At 37.7% G+C, this 15,588-nt stretch overlaps 1 protein-coding gene across 1 annotated transcript in view; it reads left to right on the forward strand.

Annotated features, from left to right (window-relative positions):
• The window catches only part of LOC150083627 (semaphorin-5A-like), a 120,407-nt gene that overhangs the window by 23,455 nt on the left and 81,364 nt on the right, over nucleotides 1-15,588 (forward strand). Inside the window, exons 4-6 of the mRNA XM_090378545.1 lie at nucleotides 5,433-5,541; nucleotides 11,779-11,877; nucleotides 13,145-13,358. Of these exons, the coding sequence (XP_090234671.1) occupies nucleotides 5,433-5,541; nucleotides 11,779-11,877; nucleotides 13,145-13,358 (422 nt within the window). The remainder of the gene's footprint in view (nucleotides 1-5,432; nucleotides 5,542-11,778; nucleotides 11,878-13,144; nucleotides 13,359-15,588) is intronic.

Consider the following 15,588-nt stretch of genomic DNA (forward strand, 5'->3'; position numbering starts at 1 on the left):
CATCTGTGCTGCAGCTACTGTCGAAGAAACTCCAGGTGTGTTCGACCGTGTCCGCCAATCCATGCTGCATTGGTGTCACGCATGCATCGCGTCTCATGGTGGAACCTTTGAGCATCTGTTTTAACATCATGAAATGCATCCATCTTGTACTCCATTGTTAATATTATGTCAAATAAATGTTTGCCACTAATTACTGTCTTGTGTCATATCTGCTTCTTGTGCCTCAGCTACTACTTTTCCGTGATGTTTCCGGTTATGGGTTCCTATGCGATTCACATTCCTTTAGATGTTACCTACCTCCCCTAAACATTTGTACCAATATTTTTGAGACACCCTGTATATTACAACATCATTTGCAATATATTGTTACATGGTTACCACTAGAAAAAAAAAATTATGACATTTCTAGCTGATATTTTGCCTGCCCTCTTTTAGCAGATGAAAAAACAATTTTGGCTAAAACCTATTCCCACATATCTCTGACTTTATCTCCAAATTTTGTTTAGAGATAACAAATCTGATTTTTGAAAAATCAGATTTACTATTCTTTGGTTATATGCAAAAAAATACACTTTTTGTTTTATATATTTAAAGAACAGACTGTTTTACTTAGTTTTATATGAGGTATATACTTTTCATAGGTAAAGCACCTTATTTCTTTATCATTTTCATTAAGTTGATAAAGAAATAAAGTGTAGTAGAAATATAATTTTCCAAGTACATGGATGTAAATTCCTTCGTTATGTAACTTGGTATTTGCATCACAGCAAATGTGGAAGCTCTTTCAAAATTACTGCATGAATGCTGTTTGGCACTCTTCTCATGTAGTTTCACATTTTAGCTTAATTTTCTAGGCAAATGATGCAAGGAAGCTTATACAGCATCACCCAAAAAATATATATATATATACAGGGTGTTTCAGTTAAACGTTTCAGAACTTCTAAGAGGGGTAGGGTACATCCTGACAACTCGAAATCATATAGCAATGTGGGGTCGGAAATGCTTTCCTCAAGCGGTGTTGTACACAGAAGCACCATAAAGAAAAGAGACCGTAAGTGAGAAATCGTTTTAATAATACATGAAAAGAAGCAAAAGGTACATGGATTAAAGTAAGTGTTCGAAGTTTCTTCCACGGGCTACAATGCACGCCTCACATCTCCGACGCATGGACATCCGAACATTCTGGAATACTCCAGGCGAATTTCGAATTTCTTGAACAAGAACGCCAAGTTAGTAGGATGGATGATTACATGAACGCAGTGTTAGCCGATATGCATTTGGCGTACGGGGCTGCAAATTGTAGTGGGCCAGCCGCACAGCGTTTGTACGCGGAACGATATCCGACGAGGCGTATTCCCAGTCATAATTTCTTTGCAAGACTGCACCAGAGGTTAGCTGAGAGAGGTTCATTTGAAAGAGCTGACAGGGACAGGGTAAGAACAGCACGGACTCCAGCCGTCGAACAGAATGTGCTGCAGCATGTACAGGGGAATCCAAGAACGAGTACACGAAGTCTAGCAAACGCAGTCGGGGTTTCCCATTGCAGCATCTGGAGGATTCTCCGAGAACAAGACATGCATCCGTTTCATGTGCAGCGTGTCCAGACACAGCAACCGGAGGATTATGCACCTCGTATTGCTTTCGCACAGTGGTACCTTGGAAAATGTGCTACAAATCCCCTTTTTCCTGCTGAAGTGTTGTTTTCCGATGAGGCATCCTTCACAAGGGAAGGAATTTTCAACACGCATAACGACCATATCTGGGCGGTCGAGAACCCGCATGCAATACGACGTCGCGCAGCACACATTCGATTTTCGGTCAATGTATGGGCCGGTATTATGGGAGATCACCTCATCGGACCTTACCTGTTACCGTGTCGTCTAACTGGACCTATCTACTTGATCTTTCTGCAGCAAGTATTGCCACAACTTTTGAGAGATCAACAGATTTCTGCATCGTCGCAACAGACAATGTGGTTCCAACACGATGGAGCCCCTGCCCATTATAGCGGAGATGTTCGTAACTACCTGGATGTCACATTTGGTGAACAGTGGATCGGACGTGGTGGTCCCGTGCGTTGGCCTGCTCGGTCACCCGACCTATCATGTCTTGATTTTTATTTCTGGGGTCATATGAAATCACTAGTTTATGACACCCCTGTCGACAATGCTGAGGAGCTGGTTGCAAGAATCGCAGTAGCTGCCGAAGAAATTCGAAATTCGCCTGGAGTATTCCAGAATGTTCGGATGTCCATGCGTCGGAGATGTGAGGCGTGCATTGTAGCCCGTGGAAGAAACTTCGAACACTTACTTTAATCCATGTACCTTTTGCTTCTTTTCATGTATTATTAAAACGATTTCTCACTTACGGTCTCTTTTTTTTATGGTGCTTCTGTGTACAACACCGCTTCAGGAAAGCATTTCCGACCCCACATTGCTATATGATTTTGAGTTGTCAGGATGTACCCTACCCCTCTTAGAAGTTCTGAAACGTTTAACTGAAACACCCTGTATATAATAATAATAATAATAACCACTTCTCTCGTCTTTGGGTTGCCAGGTGGACTCCTCAAAAAAACTGTCTGTGGCTTCAATTTCATGCAATCAGTTGCCTCAAGGTGAATAGGTTTGCAGGATAGTTCCATAAAAATACTGGACACACACACAAGGAGAGTGTGGTATAAAAAAATTCTCACTGGAAGTAGGTTTGTTTGTTGTTTGTTATTTGGTTTTTAGGAGCATTAGCAACTAAGGCCATATTGCTCCGTGGATATGCGGTGGTCATTCGCTGACCTTTCAGCATCCTCCGTATTTGGTGGGCATGGGCTCGAACACAGGTCTAATCAAGAAGCGTAGGTAGGTAGATTTCTTAGTAAAATCTACCTACCTACCTGGAAGTAGGTAGATTATACTAAGAAATAATAATCTTCCATTTATAATTTAAATTTGATTGCACAAGTTTATTAAGAAAACATCTTTCACACTAAACAATTGAGAGGCATGAGTATGTTAAAAAAAATTACCTTCTACAGATTCAGTGCAGAAATTGCTATATTCGTCTGTCTATAGAAATTGAAATTTCTTGGAAACAGTTAAAACTTATCATTCTGTCTATATGAAAATAATAAAGATTACAGAATACAGTTCAACCTAAGAGTCAACAGGGGTTTGCAAAATTTGCATTTTACAAAATTTACACAAACAAATCGAGCTATTTGTTTGTTTGTCTAAATTGGAAATGCCAGACATATATAACCAGTATTTCCTCAATTTGTTTACCATACAGTAAGTTCAAATAACAGACTGTCTGGGTCAAAACCGGATACCTGGCAACCCTACCCAAATCACCTGTCTATCCAATAATTTATCTAATCCTTCTTTAAATTTATTCAAACTAGTCATTTCCACGACACCAGATGGAAGTTTGTTCCAACAATCAATCCTCCAACCATCCATTTTCATTGTAAGTTTATGTCCCATTATGTTGTCCGAGAAAGAGTAAGGATACCATCAGCATTAAAGATAGGATACCAGTTTATTCAATCAATTTAAAGCCTAAACACTTTCATTAGGTCTCCTCCCAGGGGTTTAGTTTCCAAGTGTTGCATTTTGCAGAACTGAATTCTTTCATAGTAAAAGTACCCTTTTGTGTCCTTGACTAATGTCATTTCTCTTTTTTGTACCTTCAGTGGATCCACACCCTTGCTAAAACGAAGCTTCCAGACCTTTGTGCAGTAATCAAGATGAAGCCTAATTATTGCCTTATACAACAGGCTAATCTCACCTACTTGTTCCTGCTAGCAAAATTCCTGCCAGCAGGAATTTTGCTTGTGCATGGGGTTCTGATTGACAGAACCCCATGATTTTTAATAATCACACACACACACACACACACACACACACACACACACACACACAATATCTCTGGTGGTGGTGGTGGTGGTGGTGGTGGTGTGTGTGTGTGTGTGTGTGTGTGTGTGTGTGTGTGTGTGTGTGTGTGTGTGTGTGTGTGTGTGTGTGTGTGTGTATGAGATGACAAACTGGAATGGCATTCTAGTAAACAGTAGTCCATTCCAAGCCTTGAAATAAATCTTCAAGAGCTAAATCTGGGCTGTGATGAGGGTAATGATTTGATTTTAGCGAGAGCTTTTTCTATAGTCGTGGATCCCGTACCCTGAAGCATTTTCATGTTACAATAATCTCTCTCTGAAAATATCCATTTTTCTACAAATTTTTTGGCAAATAAACTAAAAATTTCAAGGAATAGCATTATTGTAGGCAGGTTGTAAATTTACTCTTTCAGCAATATGTGAGACAGCTTTCAAAGAAAGTAATAGTCAGTTATATTCCAGCAGAAGTATGTCTATCAAGAATGCTGGTGTTTTGATTTGGGGTTGTATTGATGGATTCCTCTTTCATCTCAGCTAATAATTCTGCTTAAATAATTAGTTGGATACTTTTAGATATCAAACTTTATACTTTTGCTACAATGCTGAGATTGTTGAAATTCAGGTTTTTCATTTTGCAGAATGGTCAAGACTGGTAACAGAATGCATATAATTTACAGATACAACACAGCTAACTGATACCCTTGATCTCATCAAGAACAAGTGCTTTAATAAGATTTAGTTTGAATGCATCATTTCTATGCATAACCAAATTCAATAAAGCAAAAACTAAGTTTGCAAAGGTGCCATTCTTATAATAACATCTCGTATTATGAAATCCATTCAAGATGTCATGTCTTCAGTGTGAACAAGCACCTGGAATATTAAAGCACTATTCCAGGGAATTATTAAGCTTCCTCCCTCTCTGAAATTCTGGTCTTTCACACACAGACAAGCAAACCTTTATGATACAGGAAACTTGTAGGCATGGTAAACAACAATGCATCAAAATAATATAAATTACTTTATACAAAAACAGTTAACCATTCTGACTTTATTATGTTATACTAGACAACCAGTAGAAGATATTGTTTTGATTCTACTATACAGTATTACTTTATTTCTTAAGAAAATAAATATGCAGCATGTACCTTTTAATCAGTTAGCCTGCAACATATAATTCTTAAAAAAAAAGAGAGAGAAAGAGAAGAAAAAAAACCCGAAATATTATTAGCAGTGGCATTAAGAGCTAGCATGGACTACATGACAAACAACCTCGCCAGTGCTACCTTTCCCCCTCTAGATCCAGACCACCTGCATGATGTCTGGGTTCAGGGCAGCTGACTCACCTGATATATCCCTCTTGGTGACTCCAACTATTACTGGAATTATGCAAACAACGTCAGTCACATTCATCTCATCTCAAATGAAAATTTTAAATCAAAGTTCGAAAATTGTTTACTTATTTGATAAAAATTTATAATTACAGTTTGGTAAAGTAACTCATATTAGTCTTCTTTTAATATAGCATCCCCTTTATTTCCAGAAATCATGTGTTCCGATTGACTTTAGAAGGATTAAAGTTACAAGAATATATTTTTTGGCCACCTTCACAAAGTGATCAATCTTTGTGCCTTCAGAAAGGTAGACCAGTGGTATCGTATCTTTTTTAATACATTTCAGTTTTTACTCAAAGTAAACATTAAGGTGAATGTATTGTATTTTGAGGTATTTGAATGTTGAGAAATATGCAGAAATATAAATGCAGAATATTGAATTTATTGATTAATATGCAAAACTTTTAACAACTCGGCGTTCTTGTGGGCCTATATGAGAGCTTGAAGGACAGGGTGGATGCCCTCGAAGAAACTAAATTGAGGGGCCCATCAAGCTCTCAGCTGCCCACATCAATGCCAGAGCTTGCACTTGGGCATCGCGTGACACAGAGACAACCCCTAAGGCAGAATGCGCTGGTCCCGAAGGAACTAGTAGTTGTTGGTGACTCTATTGTCAGGGAAACGGGAAACATGCTTTGTAAAAAAGATAGGTGGAACAGGACCAGGGTATGTCTGCCAGGGGCAAAGGTTGATGACGTTGTAGAGCGAATATCATCTTTTAAGGGCACAAAAGGTGATATAGTTGTACACGTTGGCACTAATAATATTAAGAGTAGGAGACCGGCAGAATTACTTAACAAGTACAGGTCACTGTTGAACAAAAGCCGAGAATTATGGTTGAATTTGAAAGTGTCTGCAATTCTGCCCAGACACGATAGGAGGGAGTATATGATGAGAGCCTTGTCGATCAATTCGACCCTGGAAAGATTGTGCAAGGCTCAAGGGGTAGAATTTTTTTCAGCCTGGACTGTACTTGTTAACAGGAGAGATTGCTTCTACAGGGATGGGATACACTTAAATAGAAAGGGTGCAAGAATATTTGCTGATGCTATCGAGGCAGTGTTAGGTGGGTCGGAAAACTGCTTGGGGGGAGACAAAGACCAATAGATTGACACAGTAGCCACTGGCAGAGGTGAAAGAGATTCTTGCACTGCTTCTATTAGAATGAGCAGAAGCCTGAAAAACAAGATGCTTGATATTTCAGAGACTGCTGGGAGTCACTGCGGTACAAGTAAACACATGGGTTGTGTTAGGGTAGCTAAGAATAGAAACAGGTGCAGGTATACTTGCGTGTACACCAATGCTAGGAGTTTAGTAAATAAATTTGATGAATTAGAGGTATTGCTCAAAACATCGAAGGCAGATATTGTTGGGATATCAGAGACGTGGTGTCACACAGATATAAGGGATGCAGAACTGCAATTTGGGGAGTACAACGTCTACAGAAAGGATAGACAGGATAGGAAGGGAGGAGGGGTTATGTTATTAGTTAAGAAACACATAAAAACCAAGGAAGTGAAGCCAGTGGACATCGCTGGACAGTGCAGTGTCGAGTCAGTTTGGTGTGACATAAACATTGGGAGATCAAAATTGAGAGTAGGAGTGTGCTATAGGCCTAATGACTCTGATGAGTATAATAAGGAACTGTACAGGGAAATAGAGTGGGCCAGTAAATCAGAGTGTCTTATAATGGGAGATTTTAATTTCCCAGATATTGACTGGAATTTGGGGGCTGGTTACTCACACACTAGCAGGACTTTTGTGGATTTATTGGATGATTGTTTTCTACATCAGCATGTTCGGGAGGCAACTAGAGGGAGTAATACTCTTGATTTGATTATCAGCAGTGATTCTTCATGCATTAAGAATCTGCAGATAAATGAACCACTAGGTGGCAGTGATCACAGTGTGCTGAAGTGGGATTTACTCAAAGAGGTAACTACCATTAGGGGTAAAGGGAAGGGTTATTGCTTCTGTAAAGGTGACTACGATGGACTGAGACAGTATTTAAATTCTATACAGTGGGACCAACTGATGATGTTACCAACAGCAAATTCAAAATGGGAAGCATTCAAAGAACTTATCTTGGAAGCTACTAGGCTTTACATACCAACTAAGAAATATTGTTCAAGGTTTAGGCCAAAATGGATGTCAGATGAACTAATGAGGCATATGGCAGAGAAAAAAAATGCATGGGATACATACAAATTAACACATGACACAGAAGCCTATAATAGATACAAGTTGATATGCAACCAAGTTACAAAGGAGGTTAGGCAGGCGAAGGCAGATTACGAGAAATCCTTGGCAAGGGATGCAAAGAAAAACAGCAAAGAGTTCTTTACTTATGTAAACTCTAGAAGGAAGGGGATGAATCAGATTGGTCCACTTGATATTGATGGGTCAAGTGTTGATGATCCTGCTCAGGTAGCTAACAAACTAAATGAATATTTTGCATCGACATTCACACATGAGGAGTTATTCAGCGAGGGGAATGCCAGAGGTGTATTCAACTCTAGCAGTAAGCTACAGAATCTTGAAATAACTGGGAGTAAAGTGGAGGAGAAACTGTTGAAGATAAACACAAGAAAGGCACCCGGGGTGGATGGGATCTATCCAGTTATATTAAAGGAGGCAGCAAAGGAAGTAAGCAAACCCTTAGCCATAATTATGAGAGCTTCCTTGGACTCAGGGGAGGTACCCATAGACTGGAAATGTGCAAATGTGACCCCAATTCACAAAGGAGGATCAAAGGCTGACACAAGGAATTATAGACCTGTGAGCTTAACTTCTGTTCCAGGAAAATTAATGGAGGCACTGGTTAAAGAAGCACTGCAGGATCATTTAGACAAGACTTCAGTTATAGCTCAGACACAGCATGGTTTTGTTAAGGGGAAGTCTTGCCTGACCAACTTGATTGGATACTATGATGCGGTCACAAAAGAACTGGATGCAGGGAATAACTTTGATATTATATACTTGGATCTTAGAAAGGCTTTTGATACTGTTGCACATGGAAGACTGCTGCACAAATTGGAGCAGTGTGACATTGGAGGCAAATTGCTGCTATGGATAAAGGGGTGGTTGAGGGGGAGAAGACAGAGAGTCGTAATCAATGGACACTGCTCATCGTGGGCTGATGTTATTAGTGGAGTCCCTCAGGGCTCAGTGTTGGGTCCATTATTGTTTTCTGTATTTATAAATGATATTGATGATTGTATATCGGGCTTAATGTCCAAGTTTGCAGACGATACAAAGGTTGGCAGGGTTATCAAGGACACTACTGACACTATGCTGCTGCAACAGGATCTGGAAAGGTTGAGCAGATGGGCTGAGAGGTGGCAAATGAAGTTTAACATTGATAAATGTAAAGTACTACACATGGGAAACAGCAACCCCAGAGCAACGTATCAACTCTGTGGTACTACACTGACAGTGGTAGAGAATGAAAGGGACTTGGGGGTGGTTGTGCAGGCAGATATGAAGTTCTCTGAGCAGTGCAGACGGGCTGCAAGAGTAGCTCATGAAGTATTGTCAATGATATACAGGAATTTTTCCAGCAGGGATAAGGAGGTGATTATTCCATTGTATAAGGCGATGGTCAGGCCACACCTAGAGTACTGTATACAGGTCTGGAGACCTCATTTCAAGAAGGATGTAGAGCTGCTGGAACGAGTACAGAGAAGGGCAACAAGATTAGTGAATGGAACAAAGGGGTGCTCTTACAAAGAAAGGCTTAAGTTTTGCAAATTACAGTGTCTGGAGACTAGGCACCAGCGAGGTGATCTGATAGAGGTGTATAAAGCCTTGAATGGTTTAAGCATGCTCAATGCTGATGGGATTCTTCCTCTAGCTCAGAAAAATCACCTGAGAGGGCATAAATTCAAATTGAGGAAAGAGAGATGTAGGATAGACGTGCGGAAATTTGCCTTTAGCCAGCGGGTGGTTGGTTGGTGGAACAGACTTCCATCCCTTGTGGTGGAGGTTGATAGCCTAAATAAGTTTAAGGCTCAACTGGACAGGTATTTTGAACGAACAGAGGGGTGAAGTGGAAGTGGGTTTTTTTTTTTTTTTTTGGCTGATGCTGCATAAGCTTGCTTTCTTGCATCAAATGCCTCTACTAATACTAATACTAATACTAACTCTAGAATTATTCTCAAGGTTTTCATATGAGTTAGAGCTCTTAAAATATTATGCTTCTATTCTTCATTCATTTCTTAATGCAGTGCAGTTTAACTGGCTAAAAGTTTAACTTTTAATTATAGAACTTTTGAAGGACAAGCTTATTTGTACTGTTAACTATTTCACAGTACTTTAGAACATTAATAACAGCAGGAATTCAGCCCTTTTTGTTGTACTTGAATAAAGGCAAATCATAGCTTGCACTGAAAAAAATGTAAGTTTTTCCCTGTAAGAGTATTGATCTCTTACACAGCACTAGCATCATGTCTTGTCTCAAAATAAAAGGTGCTTCCCTTTCAAGAAAACTTATTAATAAATTAGCCCAGTTGTGTTTTTAAAAAGGGCATCACTGGTTCTAGAACTCATTTTTCAATCGATTTAGAGGGATTAAAATTAAATAATGTGTCTTATGCTCATGCAACATATCAAGGTAAGCAGTGAATTGCCTTATATCCATGGCTTTGAAATGGAATGCTCATTAATAAAATAGGTTATGATCAAGTTTGCACATGACATTGCCACTATGCATGATGAACTGTAATGGCATTCCAGTGCTCTCTAGTCCATTCTAAGCCCCACTTATATCAGAAGATAAATGCAGAAATATAATTATTGATTAACTATAATTCTTTATTAAATTATTTATAATTTGTTGTTATATAATATTTGCTGTGATCTTTTCCAAGATTTATATATAAATTAGTATATTGTTATGAACTTTGTCTCATAAGATATAAATATACTAAAAATACCTTTACTCTTAGTGATATACAATATTTTCCTTTAGCGATATAGTATTTGTCCAATCATGGCTTGCTATCTCTTTATATTCTATTTTGATGGAATGCATTGCTGTATAGTGTGATTGAGGTCACACTATACTGTTCTCTATAGTCCTTGGGAAAATGGAAGTTGTCTTGAATGTGAGGCTTTCAAAGATTTCCATCTTTTATCATGTTTTTCTTAAGGTTGGTTTGAATTTTTGGTTATTTCTGTGCGGTTATTTTTGTTTTGTGTGAAGAGATTTTATCCATTTTGCGCACTATGCCAATTTCTTGCTTGGCTTGTAGTTTAAACTTATTTCGAGGTCTGTGTTGTTACTTGTATTCCAGGAGTGTTTCTCTGTGGTTGATTTCTTCTGTGTACGTTTAAGTCTGTTTCACCAATATGCTACTTGATAATTGTATCAGTTCCTTACAGGCCTGCAGTTCTCTCCTACCCATTGTCACTTGGTTGTCTCTTTTTTGTGTTGGCAATACTCTGTAGCCTTTGTTTGTTTTTTTTTTCCTTGGTTTGTTATGCTCACCCCATGCTTTTTTCTTGGTCTGTTATGCTCACCCCTTGTTTTCTCAGATACTTGTAGCTTCTTAATTTCTGTTTTTGTTAATGCTCATGTCTCACTACCAAATGTCCTTAGTTCAAGGTTAATCCTTGAGGGGAAAAGCAGGTGCAGTGCATCCAGGTCCCAGACTGATAGCTAGTTACAACCCTCATTAAAGAGAGCATTAAGAATTCCTCCAGCCTCTGATGTAATTTAAACCCACACCTCTCCAGTCAATAGTAAACTGGGTTCACCACTTCTAATATAGGGCAAATAAGATCTGTATATTAATAGTACTCTCCATATGTAACAGCAAATCTCTGTGTATCATATTTACAGAAACAATGTTCATGGGCCAGTTTACAGGAATGGAAACCTGGAATATTTCATAGGAAGAACCTCAGACCTCCCAATTAAAAAAACAGACTTTTATCTGTTTTTTTCATCTGTTTTCCTAAAAAATTGGTGTAGGAGAAAGCTAATTGGGCTGTAGTTTATGGCCATTTTGTCCCTTTTTTGTATATACAGTTTTCTATGTTAATTTCTTTTTTGTCAGGTGCACCATAACTTTTTAAAGCCCATGCTACTAAGATACAAGTTTTGCTGCCATCATTCTGATATAGCCAGTCATCCTCTTTCTATTGCTCTTTGTAATAATACAAGCAGTGACAAATTTAGCCTATTTTCTACAAATCTCATAGTTCATATATAAAACTTAATATAACTAATTAAATATTTGAGAGTAAATGGGCCTGTAGTACTGGGATCCATTGCTTAAATAAATATGTGTGTCCAGTAAAAAAAATTTAATACACATTTAATTACAAAAATGTAATTGTTGTGTCTTATGCTCATGCAACAAATTTAAATGTGTATTAAAAATTTTTACTGGACATACATATTTATTTAATTAAATATTTGTTGTACTGTTTGGTATATACAGTGTTTATAGAGATGATTTGCTGTTATCTTAATGCATATTATTTTTCTAGGAGGATTGCCATAATTTTATTAAAGTGCTTTTAAGAGACCGAAGTAGAATCTTTGTGTGTGGAACGAATGCATTTTCTCCAGAATGTACATGGAGAGATGTAAGTTTATTAATTAATCCATGGAATTTCTCTCTTCCACTTCCTCTACCATTAATGTGTGCATTATATGTCATTTTTTAAAATTAATTAATACTCCTTTTCATCAGGATAGAGAAGAGGTATAGTACATACACTGTATCCGTGACATACCTCTTTTGCTAAAGCCTGTTCCTCTAGTTAACAAGGATAAAGTGGTAGAGATAATCATGATGTATTGAGGTTTTTGAATGGGTTCTTGAATATTTTGTTCATGGAAGTTGATATCTTGTACAAGTTGTAACCTGCAAGCATTTCAGTTAATAGTTTGGAAAATTCAATGCATAGGCTGCATTTTGGAGGTTAAGTGAACAACAAAGTAAACAGGTATGGATTTTGTTGTGAAATGCTGAAGCATATGGAATGGCAACTGCGTGAATTCATGTAAAACAGAATTCTGTTTTACACGAATAGAATACAAGTAGTTAACAAATACTCTCTACATACAGAGCACAGAAAATATTGCTACTGTATCATGAGTATCACAGTTCCAAAGAGTTGAAAGAGTTACTAGAGTATTCATGAGTAGAAAGAAGGTGTATGGATTATTTTTCCTTGCAGAAGCAAGGTCATGAATAATTGTTTATTCGGACATTTAAAACTTCCTCATTCTACAGTGTAACACTAATATGGATTCTCTAGGTGATACCCTCCGTGTTTCCTCCTGGATGCATATCTTACTTTTTTGAACAGTACCTATTAAACGAATTAGCTATGCTCACCCAAACTCATGGCTACCAAGATTACTTGACTTAATTCCCTTTGACCTCTCCATTTGAGGCTTCATGAAGGATGGCTTTACTAAACAGTTGAAAAGCTGAAGATTCAGATTACATAGGTCATACAGGAACTGGACAAGGATATATACATGGTAGGATTTTGACAGAAATCGAAAATTATTGGGACATCTGTTTTGTTACAAAAGGAGCATGCTTAGCACATTTCTAAATTTGTGGTTGGACTCTATCATTTGGAACATGTTATATGTACCAGTTTTTAATAAAAATGTGATCTCCAAATTTTTTAAAAGTTTTTAGATAATTTTATAATCATACCATGCATATGTATATCCACATAAAAACATTGTGTTACAATTTGAGATTCAGTTTGAATCATTGCATGTTTGATTCTTATTTCAGAATGACCATTTAAATTGCATTTTGACTGACTGTCAGTTAAATTTTTTATTTAATTTCCTCTAATTAAAATACCTTTTTCCTTCCATGTTTAGTTTAATTCTGTGAGTGCAGTACTGCAGACAGTGAGTGGGTTTGGCAAATGTCCATATAGTCCTCATACAAGCATGACTGCTGTACTTACAATACAAGGAGACTATTTTATTGGATCAGCTTTAGACTTCTTGGGAAAGGATTATGGTATATATAGAAGTATGGGCAAAGGGACTGTTTTGCGTACTATTCCCTATGACCACAAATGGCTTAATGGTGAGTGAGTACTTTTGGAATTGTGTAGAGTATAATCAAGCCATAATTCATTAGTCATTAAATTGAGTCAATAAAGGTTAAATTACTAGAATAGTTTTATACAATAGCATAGATTAGTTGGGAGTTGATTCTTCCACCCAGGTTATTAAATAACATTTAAAGTTATTTTTTATCCCCCTATTCTAAGCATCTTTATTTTATTATTTCATATTCTATCTGCATATAAACAGCCTTTTGCTAATTAAAATGTCCTTTCTTACCTCAGTTATTCACTCTTGATTATTATCTTAGGTAAAGATTTGATTTCTTACTTGGCATGAAATATTCAGTAACATAACACTAAACAACAAATTTTGGGTCATATCTTGTTATGGGCACGAAAGTAAGTTTACTTTCGTGCCCATAATAAGAGGTGATAAACATGGAAATAGCACTTAAAATAGCAGAATGGGTCTTGTTTTCGAAAAAAGTAGTTTTTTATATTTATACAAGGTATTTTTTATTTATATGGCAGTAAGATGTACATACCTACATCTACCTGTATCAAACACAAGACCTTTTTGCCTTTTGTTTGTATTCAGCTTTAGAAGCATCCCTTTTCACTGTCCAACAATAATCAGCCAACAGTACAAAATGTTGTCACTTTCACAGAATGAACTAGAAGATTCCACTGTTGTAGCCTTGAGGCCAAAAGCTCTGCCTTATTCTTCGACAGTTCAAGATCTGCATGATCAATGAATTGCATTTGGTATATTTGGGTACATCACTGTCCACTTTTCCTTCTATCATCTCTTTTCTAATAGGAGGCACCATACAAAAGTAACAATCTGTGACCGCAAAAGGCATAAACGTCCCTTTCGATTCACCCATGTGTTGAGTTTTGATGAACAGGTAGTGCAGCATATGTGTGGAGCCCAGTTCTTGTCCTGGTTGCCTTCTTTATACCCAAAGTACAACAAGTAGGCCCTTTTTATGGTTCGTGTTAAGGGACGCTTTCTTGAGGCTAATGTGACTTCTCCACATACTTAGCAGAACTGATCCGGACTAGTCACACAATTACTGGGCATATTAATCTTACACAACATAAATACTGCGCAAAGAATAGGAATCTTACAGAGAAGAACTGTTAACTGAGAACAAATCACCCAGTACCTAGCCATATTTGAGGATGCATCTGCAACAGAATTGAAGATGCATTTGAGGCGACAACAACTTGTTACACGATGCAGAGTGAGGCGACAGTTGTTGATCATGTGATAAGAGCATGGGGTACCGAAACTGCGGGTTGCCATGTGTTTTACCGAGAGCCGTAGTTGGTAATGTAGAGTAACTCGCTAATACGAGACCCCCAACTTGAAAACAAGAACCAATCGACAAATTTTAATGTGATTTTTGTGTTCAGCAGCATAAAATTAGTCAAGATTGGGTGTTTTCTTAATGACCAGTGCTATAAGCAGCAGTGTGAGCAGTGAAATTTTAAAGCACAGTAATATTATGTAATCAAATACAGTAATAGATGATCATGCAGTTATACATATAATATAGTGTTGCAGAACAATGTGGCATTATGTAGTTTGAAGTAATGCACAAGGGTGAATCAAATGAAATTTCAATTGTTGAAATTTATCTGGCAGGATGTTGATTCTGCACAGATGATGAAGTGAAGGAAGCCATTAAATTAATCGTGCCAGTAGCAACTCAAAGTGTTATAAGAAGGGTATAAAACATCTGGTGTAAAGATACATAAATGCCTAAACTATGGTGGAGATTTTTGAAAAATAAAGTACCAGTTATTGGTAAAAAAAAATCTTGGCTCATTAGCATTAGCATTAGCATTAGTAGAGGCATTTGATGCAAGAAAGCAAGCTTATGCAGCATCAGCCAAAAAAAAAAAAAAAAAAAACCCACTTCCACTTCACCCCTCTGTTCGTTCAAAAAACCTGTCCAGCTGAGCCTTAAACTTATTTAGGCTATCAACCTCCACGACAAGGGATGGAAGTCTGTTCCACCAAGCAACCACCCGCTGGCTAAAGGCAAATTTCCGCACGTCTATCCTACATCTGTCTTTCCTCAATTTGAATTTATGCCCTCTCAGGTTATTATTCTGAGCTAGAGGAAGAATCCCATCAGCATTCAGCATGCTCAAACCATTCAAGGCTTTATACATCTCTATCAGATCACCTCGCTGGTGCCTAGTCTCCAGACACTGTAATTTGCAAAACTTAAGCCT

This window comes from Mastigoproctus giganteus, chromosome 7 (assembly GCF_048544385.1).
Source record: "Mastigoproctus giganteus isolate SK-2022 chromosome 7, ASM4854438v1, whole genome shotgun sequence".
NCBI lineage: Eukaryota > Metazoa > Arthropoda > Arachnida > Uropygi > Thelyphonidae > Mastigoproctus > Mastigoproctus giganteus.